The sequence below is a fragment of the Phoenix dactylifera genome, chromosome 1 (assembly GCF_051530095.1).
Source record: "Phoenix dactylifera cultivar Ajwa chromosome 1, Ajwa_hap1_PhDact_Kaust_v1.1, whole genome shotgun sequence".
Classification (NCBI taxonomy): domain Eukaryota; kingdom Viridiplantae; phylum Streptophyta; class Magnoliopsida; order Arecales; family Arecaceae; genus Phoenix; species Phoenix dactylifera.
Window position 1 is genome coordinate 68,191,429 of NC_143190.1, and position 26,137 is coordinate 68,217,565.

Genomic DNA, 26,137 nt, shown 5'->3' on the forward strand with positions numbered 1-26,137 from the left:
TTGGCGGAATTCCGAAGTCGAGCTAACTCTGGGCCGAAGTAAAGATTCAGCCGGTTGGCTTTGACGCTTATTGGGCCGAAACTGGGCGGCCTTTTAGTTGTGGGCTGGACGATCCATTTTGCCCCCCATCAAGTACTATATTTGCCCCTTTCGAAAAAGATTGGTGTTTCCACTTGGAACCTATTTATCCCAATGAAATATGGATATTGAACGGCTTTATGGGCCATGCGCTAGGTTTGGTCTTTATGGGCCTGAACGTTGCCGAATCCAGACATTTGGTAAAATCACGTCTGCCGTGTTCCGAAAACACTCTCAACGTTAAGAAGCCGACCATTAAAAGCCAGAGGACCCGTTTTTGCTTCCGGTTCGGTCCCTAGACCCGAGAAAAACCCCGAGCTTTTTCGCCGCCGCTGAGGCCGCTCGCTCGCTCTCTCGCCGGGGTAGAGAAACAGAATGGTGTGGTTCCAGTGCGAGGACTGTGGCGAGAATCTGAAGAAGCCCAAGCTCCCCAATCATTTCCGTATCTGCTCCGCCTTCAAGGTTGGCTTCCTTCATGCCTGAAACCCTAAAAATCCCTCATTATTTCCTTCTTGTTCCTTTTCTTGTGAGAGATCTTATTGGGTTTTTCTCTTGATATTGTTTTGCAGCTATCCTGCATCGATTGCGGGGAGACGTTCAGCCAGCAGAGCGTTCAGAGCCACAATCAGTGCATTTCCGAAGCGGTTTGTTTGTTTATTTGTTGATTTGATACGAATCAATCATATAATTTTTGTTGTGGGTGATAACTGCGGGTTGCGATCTGGGTTCTTTTGTTTTTGGTCTGTTTTTTAAAGTATCAATGGGCATGCTTTCCCTGAAATCAGCGCATATATATATATTTGAACCTTGAAGGATTTTTATACCTTATGATGCTAAGAATTGTAAAGTTTTGATCTTTGGATAATTGGTGAACCAGCCTCTGCTGATATAACTTCTTGTAAGGAGCTTGCATCATGCATCTTAGATAGAGTTTTGTTCGTGGTTGATGACAGTTGGTTGGTTGCAGTTTATATTCTCATCCTTTTGGGCTGAATTTCCTAAGAGTAGTTTTATGTTTTCACTCGAATCCGCACATAAATTAGTTTATTTTGCATCGTTGAAGGGATTTTAAAATCTTGCAATGGTCGAAATTCTTGAAACCTTGGAATGATTGTTGAACCAGCGAATGCAGTTACGATGGTTCTTTTTATCTATATGACTTCTGGAAGTGGATATCTGGAGACCTTAAGCATCTTTATGAGAAACATTCTCTTCTTTCTGAGCATGCTATCTTGGTAGAATATTCTTAAACTATATGGCCGTTTTCCATTTCTTGCGAGTGCAATTGTGCCAGTCTTGTTTGATTTTTTAGATTTGAATGTATTGATGCTTGACGTGTGTGCTCAAGTTATGGTGTAGAAGAAAAAACACCCAAGTGTTTTTTCTGAAATTCAAGAATCCCAAGAGCATGGGATGGGAATTTTCTACGTTGAGTAGAATTCCTCAAGTTCATGGTTTTTCTCTTCCTTGAATATTAGATTTCAATTTCTTACTTATTTTTCATCAAAACTGTTGCTGGAAATTGGACCCGGGGGTGACCACTGGCCGAGAAGAAGGAGCTCCGGTGCTTATGGTGCGTCAGTGGGCTGCGTCCTTCGGGGGACCTGCAAAAAGCCGGTGGCCGGGGCTTCCGACACCGGCCCCCGGGGGGCTTAATTTGGAGAAGGAGATGAGTTGTATATCGGAGTCTAAAAGTTAGAATCCTCCTTCAAGAGGAAGAGGTTACCCTTTTATAGGAGGGGTAAAGGGTTACCTGTGATGTGACCGGACGAATTAAATGAGTTACCATCATGATTGAGCACAATCATGTGAATTAATGCATTGCCGTGGAGGGCTAGACTGGAGCCGATGAGTCGTTGTGGATGACTGGACGTAGTTGAGTGAGTCAACTGGTTGCCGTGGAGGGCCTGAGATTTTGAGTAAGCCGGAGATCCGTGGAGGCCATGCACATTAATTGCTGACAGTCGTTCAGGCGGAGATCACGGAATTGGGTCCCGGATGAGGAGAGGGGCTTGGCTCCCGACGGAGTGAAGGAGTTTGCTTCGTCCTTTGACCGGATCTTCTTTGGGGTTGAGGTCGATCGGGGTTGGCTTGATCGAGACCAAGGGCCGCAAGGCCGCAGGGCTTCGAGCTCTGAGGTCGGGGATGCCGAGGTCGGGCACCTTGAGGTTGCGAGCCTAGAGATCGGGTGCATCTGAGGTTGGGCGCCTATGATGTCGGGCGCATCTGAGGTCGGGCGCCTGGAGATCAGGCGCATCCGAGGTCGGGCGCGTCCGAGGTCGGGCGCTTGGAGATCGGACGCTTGGAGGTCGGGCGCTTGGAGATCGGGCGCATCCGAGGTCGGGCGCCTATGATGTTGGGCGCGTCCGAGGTCGGGCGCCTAGAGGTCGGGCGTCTGGAGATCGGGCGCATCCGAGATCGGGCGCCTATGAGGTCGGGCGCCTCGTGGTCGAGTGCATCTGAGGGTTGCTGCCGGGGCGCCTGTATCACGTGCCGACAATGCGTTCACGTGTTTTAGGGCAATCCATTTTTTTTTCAACACTACGCCCAACTTTCGAGTTTGAGCTGCTTACGAGCTCGGACGAAGGAAGTAGTTGCCTTTATTATGCTGGTGGGGCCAGGCAGCTTTAAATTGCTCCGCCGGTTCGCGCGCTCCGGGGCGCTTTTAATGGGGGCCCGAAGGGACGAGACGCCCTTTTGCTTTTCGAGGTCGCTCTGGGCCGCGGGCTCATGATGAGGCTCCAGGATTCGACGAGATGCCGCTTCGATTCTGCTTTTAAAGCGCCGATCTAGGTGGATACGCCGCTTTGGTTTCCGAGGCCGACATGTGGCAAGATCTGGATGGAGAGCGGGATTTGGCTCTGTCAATCTGGGCCGTCAGGGGGGTCTATATAAATCCCTGACCTGGCCCTAAAAGTTTCTACTTGGCCGCCGCTACTGTTGTTTTTTGTTTCTCCCTCCCTTCTTCCAGCTATTGCTCAGTCTTCCCGACGGTGTTCCAAGGCGATTCCCAGTGATCGTCTTGTTCCTTTTCTTTCGGCCGTCGGCGTCCCCAGTAAAATCCATAGTAGGTCTTCTGCCCGCGTCCGCTCGGAGGGCTTTTGCTTTTCTCTTCCCTCCTGTTTTTCTTTCTTTTTTTTTTGCTGACCTGACATTTGGGATTTTTTCTCTTTTTCAGACATCGCTCAAATGGTGACCAGCAACGCGGCCCTTTTTGCTAGGTACAAGAAAAGGGCGGCGGAGGCCGGTGGGGCGTAACCCGCGCCCAAAAAGAAGGCCAAGTTGGCCTCAACTTCCGCTTCCGCCGAGAGGGCGGGTCTTGAAGCTGGGGCTTCCGAATCCGTCCGGATGGAGACTTCATCTGCCGAGCACGCGAGCCCGGGCTCTAGGGGGCAAGGGATTCGGCGGCCCTAGCCTGCCCAGCCCCCATCTCTCAGCGGCCGGGTCGGCAAGTTGTCTGCCTGCGGCGCTCGGGTCCCGAGCCGAGCCGCGGCCTTGGGGTCCCGAGCTCTTATTGTCCTTCTGCTCCGAGCTCGGACAGGCCAAGCTCGTCGAGGGCCGACGTTCCGAGCTCGTCCGGGATCGGAGGCCGCTCCGAGAGGGGGCCTGATGGCCCGGAGTCTCCAACCAGCGAGGGCGATTCGGCCCTCCGTGATAGCAATGTCGTATGCGAGATATTTCGCCTCGCGTTGCTCCCAGCTAACCGGATCGAGTTCGAGGCCATCGATCTCGGTAGCCTTATCGATTAGACCTACTGCACTGCCATCCGAGTAAGCCGTTTTTTGTTTTTATTTTCTTGCCTCAATTTTTGCATCTCCTTGACCTTTACTCATCATCACCTTTTTCTTACAGCATCTTCATGAGATCGACATGCTGGTGCTTATAGCGTCGGAGTGCCAGGATAAGGCTCGGAGGAGCCAAAGAGAAGAGGCTCGCCGAATCCGAGGCTGCGCGGAGGGAGGCCGTCGCGAGGATGGAGGCTGCCGAGGCCGAGCGGCAATCGGCTAGCTCGAAGAGGAGAAGGCCTCGCATGCTTTGGCGAGGTCGGAGCTGCGCGCCTCCGTGGCGCGTCTAGTCAAGGCCCGCTCCGAGATTGCTGGCCGTAAGTATGAGGAGGGGGTCCTTCATTTGAAGATCGAGCAGCTCGAGGCTCGAGAAAAAAAGGGCGCTGGAGCAGGCCCGAGACGCGGTGCAACTCTTCCAGGAGTCGGAAGAGTTCCGCGATTTGATGGAGGAGGAGGCCGTGGACGGATTCATCTGCGGCTTCGAGAACTTTCGACGACAAATGCAACGGTATTGTCCCCAGCTTGACCTCAAGGGCATTCGGCCCAGGATGGGGATCGCCGAAGACGAGAGCGAGCCCGAGGCCGAGCAGGAGACCGTTGATGCCGAGACTAATGCGGCCGAGCAAACGGCGTGGGAGGCTCTCTTTGGGGAAGCCGCTGGGGGTGCTTCCGAGGCTACTGGTGAAGCCTCGTCCGAGGCCACTGTGGATGGTCCTGAGGCAGTTTCCACCGAGGACCCCTATGTGATTGTTGTGGATGACCCTGAGGTCGATGCCGAAGCGGCTGCTGCCCCTTAGGATTTAGCCTCCTTTTTTTTTCTCTTTTTCTTTTGTAAATGAGGTCGGCCTCTGCGGCCACTGTGCGGCCAGACGAGTCGGCCTCAGAATCAAACCTTGTACATAGCCTTCGGGCTTTCAATCAATGAAGTATCTTCTTTTCAAACTCTGTGTGTATTTGTGTTTGCTTCTATTTGCATAATTGATGAACTTTTATCCCGGCTGCTTGAGTTGAACTCCCGTTTGGCGAATTTTACCATGTCTTCGAGCTCGGCTGAGTCTTTAGACCTGGGCTCCGATAGACTTCGCTAAGTCTTTAGGCTTAGCCCCCACAGGAATTATGCTAATGCTCTAGGTCTAGACTTTAGAAGAACTCGCCGAGTTTTCGAGCTCGGGCTTCGAAGAAGTCCCATTAGGCCTTTAGGCTCCTCTTCCGGGAAAATTTTGCCAAGTCTTTGGGCTCGGCTTCCGGGAGAACCTTGTTAAAACTTTGAGTTCGGGCTCAATGGCAGCGTAGGCCGAGGTTGAGTTGCTGTCGGGGCTTTCATGCTCTTTGATCTCGAACTTGGTCGAGGCGCCATTAGGCGGAACTTGAGTCCGCGGCCAGTGACTTGGCATCCCCGAGCCTGGCCGGGACATCATCGGGCAAAGCTCGAGGTCGTTGTTGCACGCCGTCTCAAACTAGGTCGGGCCTTTGTTTGGAGAGATTTGAAGTAGGCAGAGATCAAGCTGGAGATTGGCGGTGCGGAGCATTCCGAGCTCGGTCGGGACATCCCGGACTCGGTCGAAAGATCACGCGCGAGGTCAAGGGAGCCTGGGCTCGCGGTCGATTCTGCGATGCCTCCCGAGATTGATTGAGACTCGGTTCGTGGTCGATTCAGCAAAGCATCCCGATCTTGGTCGGAGGATCTCGGATCTGGTCGGGGCTTTATTGGAGATACATATGGGAGGCGGGCTTCGTCCGTTGATCGTTCTGCAATATAACCAAGCATAGATAGATATTCGTGCCGAGTAGGGTGTACCTCTCGTGCAGTTAGAGTTAAGTGTCTCGGGACGGGTTGCCCGAGCCGAGCTAAGCGACTCTGCTCCGAGGTCGACTTCAGCGACCCGTGGTCGGCTCAGCAAGGTGCCTCCACTTAGCTCGAGGCGCATTGTCGGGGCGCGCTGAATGTCGTCAAAAGGTCGCGGAGTTGTCACCCCGAGATCGAGGGAGACTTGGCTCGCTGTCGACTCAGCAGTGCCCAACAGTGCTTCCCGAGGTCGAGGAGGCTTGGGCCTGCGGTCGACGCAGCGGGGCATCCCGAGGTCGAGGGAGACTTGGCTCGCGGTCGACACAACAGTGCCCAACAGTGCTTTCCGAGGTCGAGGGAGACTTGGCTCGCGGTCGACGCAGTAGGGCATCCCGAGGTCGAGGGAGACGTGGCTCGCGATCGACACAACGGGACATTCCGACCTTAGTCGGGGGATCATGCACGAGGTCGAGGGAGCCGGAGGCTCGCTGTCGACTCTGCGATGCTTTTCGAGATCGAGGGAGCCAGAGGCTCGCGGTCGATGCAGCGGGGCATCTCGAACTTGGTCGGAGGATCATGCGCGAGTTCGAGGGAGCCGGGGGCTCGCAGTCGACTCTGCGATGCTTTCTGAGGCTGAGAGAGCCGGAGGCTCGTGGTCGACGCAGCGGGGCATTCCGAACTTGGTCGAGGGATCATACGCGAGGTTGAGGGAGCCGGGGGCTCGCGGCCGAGTCTGCGATGCTTTCCGAGGCTGAGAGAGCCGGGGGCTCGCAGTCGACGCAGCGGGGCATCCCGAACTTGGTCGGGGGATCATGCGCGAGGTCGAGGGAGCCGGAGGCTCCCTTGTCTCCTCCACGAGGTTCAGGTTGTTTTTGAGTTGAGATGAGTTGGAGGCTTCATTATAATTCTCCACCCTCAGCGACGGAAGTTCTATTTTCAAGGGGATGACGGCTTCCGTTCCGTAAGCTAGATTAAAGGGAGTCTCGCCGGTGGAAAGTCGAAATGTAGTTAGGTAGGCCTAGAGGACATTGTAGAGATCCTCGACCCATTGCGCTTTGGCTCGGTCGAGTCTAACTTTGAGTCCTTGGAGGATGGTGCGGTTCGTCACCTCGGTTTCTCCATTTGTTTGTGGATGGGCGACCGAGGTGAAGCGGTGGTCGATGTCGAGCTCGGAGCAGAATTTTCTGAAGCGGGCATTGTCGAATTGACGGCCGTTGTCGGATATGAGGATGCGGAGAAGTCCAAATATGCAAATTATTGACTTCCAGACGAAGTCTCGCATCTTCGGCTCAGAAATCTGGGCCACCAGCTCGGTTTCGACCCACTTGGTGAAGTAGTCGATGGAGACGATGAGGAACTTTCTCTGTCCTGAGGCTAGAGGGAATGGTCTCAAGATGTCGATCCTCCATTGGGCAAATGGCCAGGGGGAGCGCTGATCGAGGTCAGTGGAACCGAAGGTCGGCGCTGAATGTTAGCGTTTCGCTGACACCGATCGCACTTTTGGACAGTCCAATGCGTCTTTTTGGAGTGTGGGCCAGTAATATCCTTGGCGCAGAATTTTGTGGGACAGGGCCCGACCTTCTAGATGGTTCCCGCAGATTCTTTCGTGAACCTCTCGCATGGCATAATCCGTCTTTGAGGAGCGGAGACATCTGAGAAGAGGAGAGGTGAATGACCTGCGGTAGAGCTTGCCTTCGTATAGGAGGTATCGAGAAGCCTGACGCCTAATCCGACGGGCTTCGAGCTCGTCATTGGGGAGGACTTCGCTCTGCAGGTAGGCGACGAGCGCGTCCATCCAGCTCGGCTCGATCTCGATGCAGAGAGCTGGTTCAGGCTCTTCGATGCTAGGTGCCTGGAGATACTCGAGCACTGTGGTCTTTGGGTGCTTGCTCATGCGGAAGGTCGCCAGTTTTGACAGTTGGTCTGCTCTTGCATTCTCCGCCTTGGGGATGTGCTGGATGTCGAAGGAGCCCAGTGTGGGGGTGAGGTCTCGAACCTTTTGGATATACTTCTGCATTGATGGCTCTCTTGCTTCGAAGTCTCCCAAAATCTGGCTCACGACCAGTTGAGAGTCACTGAAGGCCTTCAAGCTCTCAACCTTCAGCTCTTTTGCTAGCTTCAGCCCGGCAATAAGCGCCTCATACTCCGCCTCATTGTTTGAGGCAGAAAATTCGAAGCGTAGGGCCTGCTCTGCAACTACCTCATCTGGGTTGGTGAGGATGAGGCCCGCTCCGCTACCGCCCGAGGTCGAGGAGCCGTCTACATGTAGAATCCATGGCCGCTCTGGGGTCTCTGTCGATGTAAGCTCGGGCCCGGGATCATCAGGCAGAGTACATTCAACAATGAAATCGGCGAGCACTTGGGCCTTTAACTGCTGGCCTCGGGCGGTATTCGAGGTCGAATTCTCCGAGCTTGACCGCCCACATTGCGATCCTCCCCACTTGATCCGACCACTGCAGAACTTGCTTTATAGACTAGCCGGTCAGCATGGCCACAGTATGGGCCTGAAAGTAGGGTCGGAGCCGTCAAGCCGAGATGACCAGAGCATAAGTTGTTTTCTCCAGCTTGGAGTATCGGGTCTCGACATCCCTCAGGATCCGGCTGGTATAGTACACTGGTCTTTGAGACTTATCTTCTTCTCGGACCAGGACCGAGTTTACCGCCACCGGGGAGACGGCCAGGTACAGATAGAGGAGCTCGTCTTGCTGAGGCTTAGTGAGGAGCGGAGGGGAGGCAAGATAGCGTCTGAGCTCTTCAAAGGCTTGTTGGCATTCTTCGGACCACAGGAAGTTCTTCGGCCGCTTGAGGATCTTGAAGAATAGGAGGCATCGTTCGGCCTGACTTGGAGACGAACCTTTCCAGGGCCGCAACTCGTCCGGTAAGCCGCGGTACCTCCTTGACTGTCTTTGGCGGCACTATTTCTTGCAGTGCTCGGATTTTCTTGTGGTTCGCTTCGATTCCGCGCTGGGTTATCACGAAACCGAGGAACTTGCCCGAAATAACTCCGAAGGGGCACTTGGCGGGGTTGAGCTTCATTCGGTACTTCATGAGGGTGGAGAAAGCTTCATTGAGATCAGCTATGTGGTGCTCTGCTGTCTGGCTCTTCACCAACATATCGTCTATATAAACCTCCATGTTTTGGCCTATTTGATCTTTAAAGACATGGCTGACCAGCCTCTGATATGTCGCTCCGGCATTCTTCAGCCGAATGGCATCACTTTGTAGTAGTAGAGATCCTTGTCAGTGATGAAGGCCGTCTTCTCCTCGTCCTCGGACGCCAGTCGGATTTGATTGTACCCTGAGAAGGCGTCCATGAAGGTCAGCAGCTGGTGTCCCGAGGTGGAGTCGACGAGCTGGTCGATATTGGAAAGGGGAAAGTTGTCCTTTGGGCAGGCTTTGTTCAGGTCGGTGTAGTCCACGCACATGCGCCATTTTTCGTTAGCCTTCTTCACGAGGACTACATTGGCGAGCCAGTCGGGATATGAGACTTCTCGGATGAAGCTGGCCTCGAGGAGTTTGTCTACCTCGGCCGCCGCTCGCTGTCGCTCTGGCGCAGAGCCCCGTTTCTTCTGCCTTACAGGCTTGCAGGTTGGTTTCACCGGGAGTCGGTGAACCATGACCTCGGGATCTATTTCCGGCATGTCCGTGGGCGACCAGGCAGAGACGTCCTTGTTGGACTGGAGGAACTCGATCAGATGATTTCTCTCGCGCGAGCTCAGGCCGGAGCCAATCTGCACGGTTAGCTCTGGGCAGTCTTTTTTTAAGGGGATTTGGATGAGGAGCTCACCAGGTTCTACCCGTTCTCTCTGAGGCTCGTCTCGCACTTTCAGGGTTTCAATTGGCAGGACCCAGTCCGACACTTGGGCTGGCGCCTCAATTGGTTGTTCTGCTTGGCTTGGTCCTTTGGATGGTTGTTTTGCTTTGAGGGTCGCCATGTAGCATTGCTTGGCTATCATCTGGTCCCTACGAGCTTCGCCTACTCCTTTGGTAGGGAACCGCACGAGCAGGTGGTACGTCGAGACCACTGCTTGGAGGGCGTTGAGCCCTGGTCGTCCAAGAATGGCGTTGTAGACCGAAGGCAGGCTGACCACAAGAAACTCCGTCCTCACGGTGCTCTCTCGGAGGGCGAGCCCGACCGTGACAAGTAGGTGGATCTCACCCTCAACCGGGACCGAGTCTCCGGTGAATCCGACCAACGGAGCGTTCATTCTCCGGAGCTGGCCATCTGTCATTCCCATTTTTTGGAAGGTATCATAATACAAAATGTTTGCTGAGTTTCCATTATCAATTAAGACACACTTTATATCAAACTTATTCATGACCATGGAGATGACCACAGCATCATCGTGAGGAGTTTTAACTTCTTTCAAGTCCTCGTCCAAGAACGAGATGGCCTCAGAAGTGCGTTGACGCTTCGAAGGGGTCCTTCTCCCGGTCGACTCTCCAGTAGAGCTTCCTTCGGCCGGGCCTTTTCCTATGGTGTTGATGGTGCCAGCGATAGGCCTGTTGTCATTTGGACCTTCGGGGGGCGCAGCATTCTCCTCCGGCCTCCTTTCATCATGCTGGTTCTGCACGAACCGGTTGAGGACCCCACGACGAATGAGTGCTTCGATCTCGTCTCGAAGCCGAAAACATTCATCTGTGTCGTGGTCGTGGTCTCGATGGAAGCGACAGTATATTCTGGAGTGGCGCCGGAGTTTTGATTCCCGCATCGGGGGTGGGGGTTGGAGATAGTTCCGACCTTCTATCTCCATAAGAATCTCCGCCCGGGGTGTGTTGAATGGAGTGTAGTTCTCGTACCTTCCCGGGGGGATCCGCTGCCGAGGTGGTGACCTCGGCCGAAGCAGGGATCTCGGTCGAGGCTGCGCCCGCTGTCGAGGTGGACTCCTTAGACGCGGTAGATTCTTCTCTCGGTGGGGGGACCGACTTCTCGAGCGGCCCCCTTTTGTGCTCTCATCACACCCCCCAACTAGCCTATTGCTAGTCTCTAGCAATTTAGTGTGAAAATGATAAAAAGAGAGTGCAAAGTATTGTTCATTTTTATTAATATATATCAATATGCATGAATTAAAATAAATTCTCATTTTCGTAGAGCATTACGATTGCACTTAGCACGTGCAACAAGCCGTTAAACCCCTAGGTTATCCTAGTGGACGAGTGTTGTCTCGTGAGAGTTTGCAGTGATGTTACCCACAAACATCATTTTTAAGTTAAAAGATACTTTAAATCATAGCAACCCTTAAGGCAAATGTAAATGTGACGTCTCAGAATATTTATACCTCCACCACAAGTGGGTACCCCTTGAGTTCTAGGTGTACTACTCAAATTCACAAGTGTTAACTATCATTTGTTAGCTCCCGACCCACTAAATTTTCCGAATATCACATGTTATTTGTCCAGAATGGTTTGCATATAAAAATGAAGCTATCAATCCCAACTAGACATCCCAGGTACACAGAGTTCTAAAACAATGGAGTCAAACCAGTCATCCACATGTCACTTGGTTTTAGTTTAACTAACCCACTCATGTTTAATATATATATATATATTTTTAATAAAATCAAAATGACTACAACAGTCCAACTCCATTAGGCTCTAGTAAGGTCCATGTAACGAGCTTTAGGTCAATGACTCTTGATCCAGTTGGCTCAAGGCATTAGGTGAAACACCCCTCGAACTTAATTACTCGAACCAGACTACGCCATGAGGCCAGACTAGTCACTTATTTCAGTCATTTTCATCTTTTTACGCGAACACTCGCTGCTTTGTAGGCAAGAAGCCCGGTTACTTAGTGAAGACAAACTGTATTATTTCTCTCTCTTTTTTTTTTATAACGTGACTGTATTATGACTATAGGTCAACCAAGGTCAGAACATAAAGCACCTAGGTGATCTAGCCGGGAATTTCAAACTCTATCTTTATGTGAAAACCAAATCATAAACTTTAGGACAAGGACACTCGTACTTCTCTTGCGAATAAGGTCAACAAACAAATAGGTAACACAAGTGAACTCCTGAGGCTTTCCTATTGTCATTGAATACTTGTGTGGGGATCTAATAATAGGTCTCTAATAAGTCATAATGTGCTCCTTGTCTTAATAGCTGCACATGTTTATTTGCTTAGAAAAATTAGAGTGGTAATAAAATGCAACAAAATATACGTTTATTATTATTACTATTATTATTATTATTATTATTTTATTTTTATTTTTATTTTTTAATAATTTTTTTTAATTTTGAAAGATATGACAATTGGTATATAGAAAAAAATACAGTAATCTCTTATCTCTCCCCCCAACTTAAATTCAACATTGTCCCCAATGTTGCAACATGAATGCATGAAATATGGCATTAATAATTGTATGAAGGATAATAAGGCTGAAGGTTAGAATTTACCTGATAGAATGACTGCACACTGTTGTTGCTCACCAATTGTCATATCAACAGAAAATGAAAGAGATACAAATTATGTACAAACAGAGGATCTCTAGCAGATATAGAGATCAATCCTGATAAACAGGATCTCCCAGATTGGTCGATTCAACCTCTGGGGTAAAGTTGTCCAAAAATAACTTCAAACGTTGGCCATTTACTTTAAAAATATTACCGGTGTTTGGATTTTCTATCTCAACGGTTCCATATGGATAAACAGTTTTAACTATAAAAGGGCCGGTCCACCTAGATCTCAATTTTCCTGAAAATAAATGAAGTCTTGAATTATACAATAGAACTTTCTGGGAAGGCTCAAATGTTTTTCTTATAATATTTCTATCATGAAAGACTTTCATTTTGTTCTTATAAATTCGAGCATTCTCATATGCTTCATTCCTTATTTTCTCTAGTTTATTAAGTTGAAGTTTGCGTAGTGAACTAGCCTTATCCATATCAAAATTAAATCTCTTAATAGCCCAGTAGGCCCTATGCTCCAATTCCACAGGCAAGTGACACGGTTTGCCAAAAATAAGACGGTACGGAGACATACCAATCGGGCTTTTAAAAGCAGTACGATAAGCCCAAAGTGCATCAGTTAAACGCAAAGACCAGTCTTTGCGATTTGGGTTAACCGTTTTTTTCAGAATATTCTTAATTGATCCACTTGTTTGTGGATGATAAGGGGTGGCGACTTTATGGGTGATCCCATATTTTCGCATTAAAGCCTCAAAAGGCTTATTACAGAAGTGTGAACCCCCATCACTGATGATGGCACGAGGCGTTCCAAATCTGGAAAGAATGTTTTCTTTTAAAAATTTTAAAACAGTTTTATGGTTATTATTCTTGCAAGGAATTGCCTCTATCCATTTGGAGACATAATCTACAGCTACTAAGATGTACAAATTTCCGAATGGAGGAGGAAATGGACCCATAAAATCTATTCCCCAACAATCAAATATTTTGATAATTAAAATTGGGTTGAGGGGCATCATATTCCTACGAGTTATCCCAACTAACTTTTGACAACGCTCGCAAGCTTTGCAAAAGTTATGAGAATCTTTGAACAAGGTGGGCCAATAAAAACCGCACTGTAAAATTTTTGCAACCATTTTCTTAGTAGAGAAATGACCACCGCAAGCTTCAGAATGACAAAAGGAAATGACACTAATAAATTCGTCATTAGGTACACATCTCCTAATAATTTGGTCTGGGCAGTATTTGAAAAGATAAGGATCATCCTAGAAGAAATTTTTTATTTCGGTCAGAAATTTTCTTTTGTCCTGTTTATTCCAATGAATCGGGAGTTCACCCGTGACAAGAAAATTTGCAATATCTGCAAACCAGGGTGACGACGTGATCTCAAAGAGTTGCTCATCAGGGAAAGTATCTCTATGGGTGAATTGTTTATGGAATCTGGAAGAGTGAGACGGGACAAGTGATCAGCTACTACATTCTCTACCCCTTTTTTATCTCTTATTTCTAGAAAAAATTCTTGGAGCAGAAGGATCCACCTAAGCAAACGCGCCTTAGCATCCTTTTTTGAAAGAAGGTACTTAAGGGCAGCATGGTCAGTGTAAATAATGATTTTGGATCCAATCAAGTAAGACCTAAATTTGTCTAGTGCAAATACTACGGCGAGTAGTTCCTTTTCCGTAGTGGTGTAATTCATTTGTGCACTATTTAAAGTCTTACTTGCATAGTAGATAACATAAGGCTTCCTTTCCTTTCTTTGCCCTAGAACTACCCCAACTGCATATTCACTAGCATCACACATGATTTCAAAAGGAAGCGACCAGTCGGGTGGTTGCATGATGGGAGCAGAGGTCAGCAAGCTTTTAAGTTTATCAAAAGCTTTTTGACATTCTTCAGACCATGCAAATTGGGTTTCCTTTTGAAGGAGATTACATAAGGGTTTAGATATTGAGCTAAAATCTTTAATGAATCTCCTATAAAATCCTGCATGACCCAAAAATGAACGTATATCTTTGATAGTTTTTGGGTTGGGTAAATTAGCAATTAAGTCAATTTTAGCCTTGTCTACTTCAATCCCTTTAGATGAAATGACATGCCCGAGAACAATTCCCCTAGTTACCATGAAATGACACTTTTCCCAGTTTAAGATTAGATTCTTCTCCTCACACTGAATTAAGACTAGCCTTAAATGGTCCACACAGTTTTCAAAAGAGGAGCCGAAAATCGAAAAATCATCCATGAAGACTTCCAAAAAGCGCTCAACCATGTCAGAGAAAATACTGAGCATGCATCTTTGGAAGGTTGCAGGAGCATTACATAATCCAAATGGCATTCTCTTGTAAGCAAATGTGCCAAAAGGACATGTAAAAGTGGTCTTTTCCTGATCTTCAAGATCAATTGCAATTTGGTTGTAACCTGAATAGCCATCTAGGAAGCAATAAAATTTATGACCTGCCAACCTTTTTAAGATTTGATCAATAAAAGGTAGAGGAAAGTGATCCTTCCTAGTGACAGAATTAAGTTTTCTATAGTCAATGCATACACGCCAACTAGTGGAGACCCTAGTTGGAACTAATTCATTGTTGGCATTTTTGACTACAGTAACACCAGATTTTTTCGGGATCACTTGGGTTGGACTTACCCATTAACTATCTGAAATTGGGTAGATCATTCCCGCATCCAGAAGTTTCAGAACTTCTGCCCTAACCACATCCTTCATGTTTGGGTTCAATCGACGTTGAGGTTGACAAGAAGATTTGGCATCAGTTTCTAGGTGGATTCTATGAGTGCAAATTAAGGGACTAATTCTCTTGATATCAGCAATTGTCCACCCTATTGCTCCCTTATGCTCCTTGAGAATTTCTAACAATTTTAATTCTTGACTTTGTTCGAGTTGGGATGATATGATCACAGGAAAAGTCTCTTCTTGACCAAGGTATGCGTACTTGAGCTCAGATGGCAAAGGTTTTAGCTCAAGTTTAGGTGCTTGAACACTAGATGGTAGAGGACTATTGTTGCGTGTGGGCAATTCTTCAAAACGAGATTTCCACCTATCCGTATCCAACAAAGGAGCTGAATCTAAAATGGCACAGATTTCTCTAAAGTTTTGGTTTATCTCTGTATTTCCAAAATGAGTTAGGCATGTTTCTAAAGGATCAGAAGAAAGAGATGGGACAAGAGCATCTTCTATAATGGAGTCGATCAGATTAACTCCATGAATTTCATCATTTTCATTGTCATTATCGGGTTGTTTGCATATGTTAAATATATTAAAATCTATAGTCATATTTTCGAATGACATTTTCATTATTCCATTTTGACAGTTGATCAAAGCATTGGAAGTAGCTAGAAATGGCCGCCTAAGATAACAGGTATTGGAGTGGTACAATTCATGACATGCTGGGTATCTAATACTATGAAGTCGACTGAAAAATAGAACTTATCAATTTGGACAAGTACATCCTCAACTACTCCTCTTGGTATCTTTATAGATCGATCGACAAGTTGGAGAGTAACCTTGGTGGGTTTTAGTTCACCAAGTCCTAATTGTTCATAAACTGAATAGGGCAGTAAGTTAACACTTGCACCTAAATCAAGAAGGGCTCGTTGTATCTTGAAGTTTCCTATGATGCAAGATATGGTAGGACAACCAGGATCTTTATACTTAGGTGGGGTGTTGTGTTTGAGAATAGCACTCATCTGTTCAGTTAGAAAAGCTTTCTTTTGTACGTAAAGCTTTCGCTTTATGGTACAAAGATCTTTTAAAAATTTGGCATAAGATGGGATCTGCTTAATGGCATCTAATAAAGGAATGTTAATCTTTACTTGTTTAAAGATATCCAGAATTTCTTGGTCAGGTATTCCCTTTTTAGCTGCAAGCAAGCGCTGAGGGAATGGAGCAACTATCTTGTGATGGGGTATTGGATCATCTTGTTCATTATTATTTTCATCCTTCTTTTCAATAGATTTTTCAGGTTTGTCATCCTTCATTGAAATTTCTTTGTTAATTATTTTTCCGCTACGAAGGGTTGTGACAGACTTAACTTGTTCAAATTTTGGTTGGGATGAACTTGCTTCATGGACCTCATGTTGACCCTTTGGGTTAGATTGAGGTTGGGCTGGAAATGTCCCTTTTTTCCTAACATTGGGTTGAGCCTCAATTCTACCTACAGAATTTTTAAGTTCTTGGAGTGATTGCATTGTATTCTGATTTATTTGAGTCTGCCCTTGCATGAAAGTTTGCAAAGTATCTTCAAGGGATTTTCTATGTGGTGGCACATAAGGAGTAGGAACAGAATTTCCTTGAGATTCATTGGCAGTGGTCCATGTCTCCAACTAAAGTTAGGATGGTTTTGCCAATTAGGATTATATGTTTCTGGAAATGGTCTTTTATAAGTATTGGTGAAATTTGTTTGATCATGCAACACTTCTTGAAAAGCAGGAATTGTAGGACAATCCTCGGTCATATGTGCATTACTCTCGCAAATTCCACATATACTTTCAACAATAGTTTGTGCTTTTCCTATATAGGCCTTGCTTAATTCTATGGCTTCAACCTTCCTAGTCAGATTAGCAATTTTTACATTGACATCATTATCATCTTTAATAAGATATATTCCTCCTTTTGCATTAGGTGTTATTTTAGATTTTTCATTTTTATCTGTTGTATCCCAAGCTTGTGCATTTTCTGCTAAAAGATCAAAATAATCCCAGGCTTCATTTGGTTCCTTACTCATGAATTCACCGTTACACATCATTTCTACAAATTGTCTCATATTGGAGGACAAACCATTATAAAAGAAACTAATGACCCTCCAAATTTCATATCCATGATGTGGGCAAGCAAGCAGAAGGTCCTTAAATCTTTTCCAACACTGAAAAAATGTTTCTCCATCTTTTTGTGCAAAGTTCATGATATTTCTTCTAAGTGTGTTTGTTTTATGTGTTGGGAAGAATTTTTTTAAAAATTCTCTTGTCATTTCTTGCTAGGTAGCTATGGTCCTAGGCCTTAAGGAGTGTAACCATGACTTAGCTTTTTCTTTTAAAGAAAAAGGAAATAACTTAAGCTTAACTACCTCTTCAGTGACATCATTGAAATGAAGTGTTGAACACACTTCATCAAATTCTTTCAGGTGCAAATTGGGACTTTCAGAATCAAGTCCGTGAAACTTTAGGAGTAATTGGATTATTCCTCTGGTTTCATGTCAAAAGCTCCCGCAACAGTAGGAATAACCATACAGGATGGAGTATTGGTCCTAGTGGCTTGTAGATAATCACGAAGCGTTCTAATAGGTAAGTCATCTTGAAATTCATTATCTCCCTGATTACTACCATTATCTTCTATTTGATTATTTGAATTTTTAACAATTAAATTTTTATCTTTTGATTCAACTCGAATTAATCTATTCATTTTCTCTCTCCCACAACAGCATATACTGAAATTTTATTTTATTTTATATATTTTATTATTATTATTATTATTATTATTTTTTGGGTTGGTACAAGTACCACCTAAAGAGATCTAAACAAACACACGAACAAAAATTTAATTAAAATTATGCATTAAAACATCACCCAACAATTTCTAATGTTTTTTTAAAAATTCTAGACAGCTCCTAACTGGTTTGAAGAGGACACCTAAGCCTCCAATCCGGTCTAGTAACCTTAGTCGACCAGGTAAGCTCTCAGGTAAGTGGAGGGGTCACGATGCGTGTAGCAAAGGTCCCACTTAAAACCCACTTTTCTCGAACAGAAACTGTCTCCCTTCAATCACTTAGAGGGACAAAGCTTGCCTAGACATCGACCCGGGCCATAGAGCGAAATTGGTGCAACTTTCAGTAGTCTTCGTCCTATTGAGCTCGAATATCCTTAGGGGCCAACGTCTAGTTGATTTTAATTAGGCTTAGGATATTTATGCACTGGGATGATTTTTGGGCTAAGGACGAGTGATGAAATTCCGACCTTATCTTTTTAATGGGTTCAGCCCTTAGATTATTTTATGCAAATGCTTTATACTATATGCAACAATCAAGAAGATTTTTAACATTTTATGTCATGACATTAAATTGCATTTGAATAGTTGATCAAACAAACTAGCTAAATTTTTTTTTATTTTTTATTTTTTTTATTATTTTAATTAATATTTTTTTATTTTTTTAAACAAGAGTAAAATTCTAATCTAGGAAAAATAGGACTAGTATGAACAAAACAGAAAAATTAATTTAAATACTCACGGCCGGAGTTTGTTCACTCCGGGAATCCAAAAATTTGATCTTGATCTTCCTCGTTACTAGTCCTGCTTTGTGTCGTCCTTGAATCTGAAAAGATTTGAAATTTCAACCTTGTTAAAAATAAAGAAAAATTGAAGAACCAAAAATTAAAAATTGAAATTTGCAGCCTTTTTCTCGTTCGCACGTTGCAAATCCCCAGCAACGGCGCCAAAAACTTGCTACGATTTTAATCTTGCTCTTTTTACAAAAGAAATTAAACGTAGGATACCCCAAGTATAGGGTGTAGCAAAGTAATATTTTCGGTGAGTCCGAGATCGAATCCACAGAAATTTGACAGTGAACAAAAACTAAAGGCTAAATAATATTAGAATTGACGAGGATATAACTAAGGCATCAGGATTCAGCCTAGCACTTCATCATGCTTTTCTTAAAATCACTTATTATCTCAGTTAGATCTGAATAAAGACATAACCGGAAAGTGGAGCGGTGAAAATACCAATTAATCGTTAATAAAATAGATTTAGTTTTATGGGCAGTATTACAGTAATTCTATTTTAAACTACAGGGATTTCTAAGCATCTGTTATACCCGGAGGAAATAACAAATCAAAAAAATATATAAGTTTGAAATAATATCTATAAATTTACTACACCATAAATCAAATCAAAAACATTAAAATTCCATTGATGATTAAAGGAAATACATGAAGAAAATGCTAGGCTTTTTCCTAGCCTTAGCTAAAAGAGATTTAGCTATCCATATGAGATGCAAGCATTTTTATAAAAGGGATTAGCATAGAATAAATAAAATAAAGCATAAATCCCTTTTTTTTTTCTTTCTTCTCTTAAGAAAACAGAGGGCTCTGTTTTCTTTCTTTTCTTTTTCTTTTCTCCTCCCGATGCTTCTCTTCTTTCTCTCGCCCGGCTGAGAAGACGGATCGGAAGAGGAGATGAGTTGTTTTGCTTCGCTGGTTCCCTTGGCCTCCTCCTTTTTCGTCGGCTGCTGGCCTCCTCCTTTTTCGTCAGTTGCTGGCCTCCTCCTTTGCACGGCTCCCCCCTCGTTCGTGGCTCCCTCCCCTCCTTATAGCATGTTGAAGAGGCTGGATGAAATGCGGCTGAGACGCGGGGTGGAGGGAGTTGCGAATATGGGAAGACTCCTCGCGGATAGAATTTATTTGCTGGGAATGGCTGGAAGAAGATAAAACGATGGGATGCATGGAATAGGTGGATGGCCGTTGGGTGTTGAGAAGACTCCTCGGCTGGAAGCTCTGTTCCGAAACAGAGGAGGTGGAATGGATGATCCGATTGCATGTGCTGGGAGGTCACGGACGGTTGGATTTGTGGATTCTATTCTCGAAATAGGGGAGACGGAAGCCACGAACGAGACGCCGCTTGGAATGATCCGGTTGGGAAGTTACTGGGAGACAGGAAGCCATGCGGACTGATGAGTGATCACAAACCGAACGGATGTTGCTGGGATGAGTTTGAAGATGGCTGTTGAGGTGCATGACTTCGGTTGGAGCGGTTGGAATGTTGCATCTGGAAGGTGGATGCATGGAACAAGCGAACAAGATGGCGTCTGGACTTTCCATGCAGGCGTGGAATACGCGGGGGCGACGTGAATGAGCTGGGATCTCCATGATACGGGCACTTGTGCTAGCTGAAACAGCTGGATGCAGTGATATGGATTGCATGCGGATGACGAGCGATGTGAGGCTCAGATGAGATGCTAGGGATTTGTTGAGCTCGGGCTACAAGCATTGGGCTCAAACCCAGCGTTATTGAGTCTCTTGAATTACTTGCACTCAAACACAAATAAAACATTAATTAATCAATGTTATTAATAAAGATTAGCTATAATACTAATTAAGATGGTATGAAGATTTCTCTTTTGTGCTCTCATCAGCCGCGCTCCTCGCGGCGCCTTTTCTGTTTCTTCGAGGCCTGCTCGGTCGCACTTCGCTTGGAGGCGATAGCCTCCTCAGCCTTCGCATACTTCCGAGCTCGGGCCAACATTTCGGTGAAGTCGGCGGGAAAGCTTTTCTCAATGGAGAAGAGGAACCTGTTGGACCGAGCTCCTGTCTTTAGCGCTGACATGGCTATCGACTGATCGAGCTCGCAAACCTCCCAGGTTGCGGCGGTGAAGCGGTCGATGTAGTCTTTGAGAAACTCTCTCTCTTTTTGCTTGATGTCGAGAAGGGAGTCCGGTGTACGCTGCTGACGTCGGCTGGCAGCAAAGTTGGTGGCGAACTGCCTGCTGAGCTGTTCGAAGGAGGATACAGTGCTCGGCTTCAACCCGGAGAACCAAAGCCGAGCTGTCCCTCGGAGTGTCACGGGGAAGGCCTTGTAGAGCACAGCCTCCGAGAATTCTTGCAATGCCATGCGGGCCCGGTAGCTTTCCATGTGGTCAAGAGGGTTCGTAGTTCCGTTGTAGGGCTCTACTTGGGGCATTTTGAACCGTGGTGGGACCGGTTCATCCTCAATCTGGCGGGAGAAGGGTGACTTGGTGGAGAACTCAAAGTCACCCTCACGTCTTACCTTCTGGCTGTGGAGCGCCTCGATCTACCGCTCGAGTTTCTCGACCTGCCGCTCGAGTTTCTCGACCTGCCTGTCGAGTTCCCCGCTCTGGGGGACCGCCACGGTGGTCTGCTCCGGTGCTGGTTCGTCTGGGGCTGACTCCGCCTCTGAGGGTTGCGGCCGTCTGTCTGGGTGTCTCCCTAGTGGTTCTCTCTGGGAAGACACCCGGGTTGAGTCCTGGTAACCACGCTGTCCTCCGTTGTTGACCCTCGAGGAGTCATGGGGATTTTGCCCTTGGAGAGCCGGTTCCTCAGGAGGGAGGGCCGGTTGAACCTGAATTTGTGGAGGCGGCATAGGAGGGGCCTCCACGCATTGCAAGCCTTAGACTGCGGCAGCCAAGGCTTGAACTTGCTGCACCAGGATGTTGAACTGCTCCGGTTGGACTTGAGGAACTGGATCCGCCGGAGGCCTTGGTGGTGAGTTCTGGACTGAGTGTCCGGGAGTTGGTGCACGGTGACGGGAGGCGTTGGAGACTCCTTTGCTTCTTAGCTTCATGATCACGACTCGGGCCCTTCCTCTAGCCCCAACTGTTGTTAGAAATTGGACCCGGGGGTGACCACTGGCCGAGAAGGAGGAGCTCCGGTGCAATGATGCGTCGGCAGGCTGCATCCTCCGGGGGACCTGCAAAAAGCCGGTGGCCGGGGCTTCCGACATCGGCCCTCCGATGCTTAAGTCAGAGGGGGGCTTAATTTGGAGAAGGAGATGAGTTGTATATCGGAGTCTAAAAGTTAGAATCCTCCTTCAAGAGGAAGAGGTTCTCCTTTTATAGGAGGGGTAAAGGGTTACCTGTGATGTGACGGGGCGAATTAAATGAGTTACCGTCATGATTGAGCACAATCATGTGAATTAATGCATTGCCGTGGAGAGCTAGACTGGAGCCGATGAGTCGTTGTGGATGATCGGACGTAGTTGAGTGAGTCAACTGGTTGCCGTGGAGGGCCTGAGATTTTGAGTAAGCCAGAGATCCGTGGAGGCCATGCGCATTAATTGCTGACAGTCGTTCAGGCGGAGATCACGGGATTGGGTCCCGGATGAGGAGGAGAGGGGCTTGGCTCTCGACGGAGTGAAGGAGTTTGCTTCGTCCTTTGACTGGGTCTTCTTCGGGGTTGAGGTCGATCGGGGTTGGCTTGACTGAGACCAGGGGCCGCATGGCTTTGAGCTCTGAGGTCGGGGATGCCGTGGTTGAGCGCCTATGATGTCGGGCGCATCCGAGGTCGGGTGCCGGAGGTCGGGCGCATCCAAGGTCGGGCACTTCGTGGTCGGGCGCCTGGAAGTCGGGCGCCTAGAGGTCGGGCGCCTAGAGGTCGGGCGCCTATGAGGTCGGGCGCCTCGAGGTCGGGCGCCTCGTGGTCGGGCGCATCTGAGGGTTGCTGCTGGGGCGCCTGTCATCATGTGCCGGCAATGCGTTCATGTGTTTCGGGGCAATCCATTTTTCCCCCAACAAGAACAGGCAAAAATCTCACTGTAAAAGTTCTTATTGTTTGAGTTTTGAAAATTTGACATAAAGATAAGGAATAAAGCATGACTTGGAATGTACATTGTTTTTGTTGTTTACTGTGAGATTGTTTATTTCATTTGCTAATGCGATCTAGTATGTGTATTTCAATGATGTTTATCAACAAAAACATTGTTTATGAATTAAGGGGTCAAAGTATTTGATGTGTGCAGGCTTCCTTTTGTTCTAAAGAAAAATAAAGTTCATTTAAATTGGAAAAAAGTTGGCGATCTGCATTATATCCTTCAGACACTTGTGTGTACTTGGCAATATGCCTCATTTTTTTAACAAAGTACAATTAGGGAATTTTTGTCATTAACATAGTTTCCAAAACATGAGACTTTCATGCGACTAATAATCAGGAAACTCCTATTTTACTTTTATTTATTGTTTTTCGAAGAAATGTCCAATGAGTTCAGTCACAAGTCATTGTGATTATCTTTTCAGGAAAAATATGGTCCAAAAGATCAAGGGAAAGCTTCGCGCAATCCACAAACAAAACCCGACAAGCCTAAGCAAAATGCAGATGTGGATGTAAATGTTGGTTTATCTTCTCGTGCTCCTTGGTATTGTAGGTAAGTTGAATAAATCTGTAGAATAATTTGTATCTAATGGTTGTTTCTGTTTATGTGTATAGATATATCTTCAATGAACATATGGCTGCCATGTAGAGCTATTCAGAAATGATGAGATCTTTCTTAGATTGTCATGTTGCTAAGGATTGTTTGTATCACTGTCTTGCTGAACTATTTAAGCAACTCAGCTGTTGATCAACAAAGTTGTGAGGAACATTTTGTTGACATTAAAATAACATCAGGGACAGTACAAAAACCTTTTTTTAGGGGAAACGATACAAAAACCTTTTAATAAGCATATGTTAATTTCTTTCCCGTGCCCATGACCCAAGTCTTCTTCCTTCATAGTTTTATTCTCTTGATGGTGCATTTTTGCATGCATCCATGTTGTTTTCTGAATAAATAAAGCTGTATTTTTAATATTTTATTTGGGAATTTTCATCTACAGTCTCTGCAACACAACCACTACTAGCAAGCAAACTTTGCTGCTCCACGCTGATGGCAAGAAGCATAGAGCAAAAGCACGAGCTTACCATGCTGCTCAGAATCAATCTAGTCAAGCAGTAGAACCAAGTTCAAGTGAGAAGGGGAGTGTTGGTGAGACACCAATGGTTGACTCTGTTGGAGCAAATGGTTTTAAGAAGGCAGACAAATCTAAAGAAGGAGATAAACTGAAAGACACTGGGGCATTGGCCACAGGAGGGGAAAAGGAAAGTATGGCTGGAAAAAAGAGAAAGGTTGATGCAATTGGCTGGGGACTATCTAAAACTACAGAGGATAAGAATTTATGTAACTTCAATGGAGAAGTGCTACAAAAAGAACAGGAAGATGAACCATGCTATCAACCAAAGAAAAAGAAGCACGTTGATGCACCATCCAATCACAAAGGACCTGAAGATAAACACAGTAAGCTAGCTTCCAAGCATAAAATCAAGTGGAAGAAACTCGTTACTTCAACCTTAAAGTTGGTATGTATGTTTCACATGTAATGTTCATCGTTTTTGAGTGCATATAAACTGTGTTATATATGGTAGTACTGTTTCTTCTGCCAACCCTTCTTATTTGTGTGTTTTCCAACTCATGCCTATAGTTTGCAACGAGGGGTAATTGTGACCAGTTAAATGGTGCTGTCGTCAATCTTTTTAATAAAAAAGGATTTGTGATTTACATTTTTCTTTGACATCTATGTTTCTGAGCACTTCATAGGAGAAATGTGTTTGAGTTAGGACCTTAATATGTTTTGAAATGAGATTCTCTTTTAGCATCCCGGAGATTATCATGTCATTCTGAGGCTGCACTAAAATAGCCCAGGCGTCCCATTTTTCCTTGGAAAGCTGAAATGATAAATGTATTGAACATGGCAGAATCCAGATGGAATTATGAAGAAAAGAAAGTTACAAAAGCTTGTTTTTAAGGCGCTTCAGGAGTCTGGCATAAATGAAGATGAGACACAACTCCGAGACACTTTGATGGACAAGGTTAAATCATGAAATACTTAATTCATCTTTGCTTGTTCTTTCCTTGCTATTTACCGAGTTCGCTTGCTCATTATTGCAGATAAATTCAAGCTCCCGGTTCGTGATTGAAGACAAGCACATCCGATTGGTTGCAAAGGCTGAGGCCGCCTGATTTTCATGCACTGCAGAGAAAAAGCATTGGGGATTTTGGCATTCCATTGTAAGCAGTCTTATTTTCCTTGTATCTATTTGTCAGTTGCAATGATGTCTTTATCAGCACCTACCATGGACATTATTTATTTTCATTTTGATTTTTTCAGCTGATGGAGCCTTTTTACTTACAAACTCAAGCTTTTTGTTGCATCGGCAGGATTCTTATAAATTAGAACAGCTTTAAAAACTCAAGTGGGGGCAAGCAGTGCATATTGGGAGGGTAAGAAGGCTGTTTTGTGTAACTTAAGCCAACATGGATGGTCGGCTGCATCTTTCGTCTAATTTTTGCTTCACAGGCTGATTACACTCAAAAGGCAACATTGACTTCTTGATTATCATTTATCAGTGAGAAAGATTTTTGGGTTTTTTTTTTTTTTTTGATAAAATGCATTTGAATTGGCACTCTCCAGGATTTATTAGCATGTGGCTTGTGGCGAGTCCCCCTGATGTAGTTGCTAATGCAACATTTTGAGGCTTACTGAAGGCAAAATTATGCTGCGGCGCATAAAGTTAATGTGGGATGTGTTTTTACTGTTTTGACTGGACTTTTTTCCTGCAGTTGGCATGAGATATAACTTGGGCAAATGACTACTTATTTAGGTTGGAAATCAGATTAGAGTTGGGGTTTTGTGCAACACCTATGTCCAGCATAGTCCCACCTAAATTCGCATTTTTGTATCTGCTTTAACTAGGTGCGAATCTATTCACTTTCAGGGAATGAGCCGTTATCAAATTGGGTGTTACTTTTGAGTAAAACTACAATATGAGAGCTATAGCTAAACTCATAGCCTGGTAAGGAGTTAGATGGAGCAAGAAATGTTTCTGGGAATGACCTGACAACCTGCTTACCTGCGAATCTGTTCACTTGCTTTGTTTTAACTCCTTGCCAGGTTACCAGTTTAGCTATAGTTGGCGGAGCTGAGAGGAGCATCGCAGGGACTGGTCTTTGCTGTTACCATGCTTAGAGCCTCTGATGTAGTGTTGGAAGGGGACTTAAAGATGGTGATCAGCTGGCTACGAGGGAGCGCTGCTCCTCAAAACAACTATCATCCCGTTTTGGCGGATTTGAGCTCCTGATGTTTTTCAGGGTAATTCATGTTTACAGAGAGGTCAATAGTATTGTGAATAGATTAGGTTGTTTTATGTGGCCAACCATGTAGGTTAGTTCTTCAATTTTTTTGGAAATCCAGTAGAATTAATATATTCTGATATGTTTGGGTTGTATTTAAGGAAAGGTAGTGTAACTTTGCCATCTCACCATTTAAAAAAAAAAAGAAAAAGTAAAAGGAAAGCGACTCATCAGATCTATGGACTACAAAAGATTGAAATGCAAGCTCTCATGGATTTAGGTTCAAAACCTCAATTTCAAGCAAAAGAGTAGAGCAAATATTATAACGAAAAGTATGTTAAGGTTGGATCGAGGATCTGGTTTATTCAACTATTTTTTGTTTAATCTTTCTTCTACGAGAAGTGAAAGAGGTGGGCTCAACCTCTCCTCCGGCTTTGTAGATATCTTTTATACAAAATCCTTAGGGGTG

At 45.7% G+C, this 26,137-nt stretch overlaps 1 protein-coding gene and 1 non-coding gene across 3 annotated transcripts; both read left to right on the plus strand.

Moving 5' to 3' along the window:
- The first annotated feature begins 308 nt into the window (after nucleotides 1-308).
- LOC103721048 (uncharacterized) lies at nucleotides 309-25,113 on the plus strand. 2 transcript variants are annotated; one of them, XM_039125238.3, is made up of 7 exons: nucleotides 309-540; nucleotides 648-722; nucleotides 22,802-22,929; nucleotides 23,378-23,897; nucleotides 24,294-24,407; nucleotides 24,487-24,606; nucleotides 24,757-25,113. In XM_039125238.3, exons 1-6 carry the CDS (start codon nucleotides 454-456, stop codon nucleotides 24,556-24,558), a joined length of 996 nt encoding a protein of 331 aa, XP_038981166.3. In that variant the 5' UTR covers nucleotides 309-453; the 3' UTR covers nucleotides 24,559-24,606; nucleotides 24,757-25,113. The 2 variants fall into 2 exon arrangements, with proteins under 2 accessions (XP_038981166.3, XP_038981168.3); XM_039125240.3 differs by having other exon boundaries at nucleotides 343-540; nucleotides 24,707-25,113.
- On the plus strand, nucleotides 16,878-16,984 carry LOC120107994 (small nucleolar RNA R71). The gene has a single exon (XR_005509551.2). It is a non-coding gene; the product is annotated as a small nucleolar RNA R71 (small nucleolar RNA).
- Nucleotides 25,114-26,137: the final 1,024 nt, after the last annotated feature.

Excerpts from the sequence above, each read along its gene's own strand:
- LOC103721048 (XM_039125238.3), top strand. The coding sequence starts at position 454 with ATGGTGTGGTTCCAGTGCGAGGACTGTGGCGAGAATCTGAAGAAGCCC. Across the intron at positions 541-647 it reads GTATCTGCTCCGCCTTCAAG|CTATCCTGCATCGATTGCGG; the intron begins GTTGGCTTCCTT and ends ATTGTTTTGCAG. Across the intron at positions 23,898-24,293 it reads TTACTTCAACCTTAAAGTTG|AATCCAGATGGAATTATGAA; the intron begins GTATGTATGTTT and ends TGAACATGGCAG.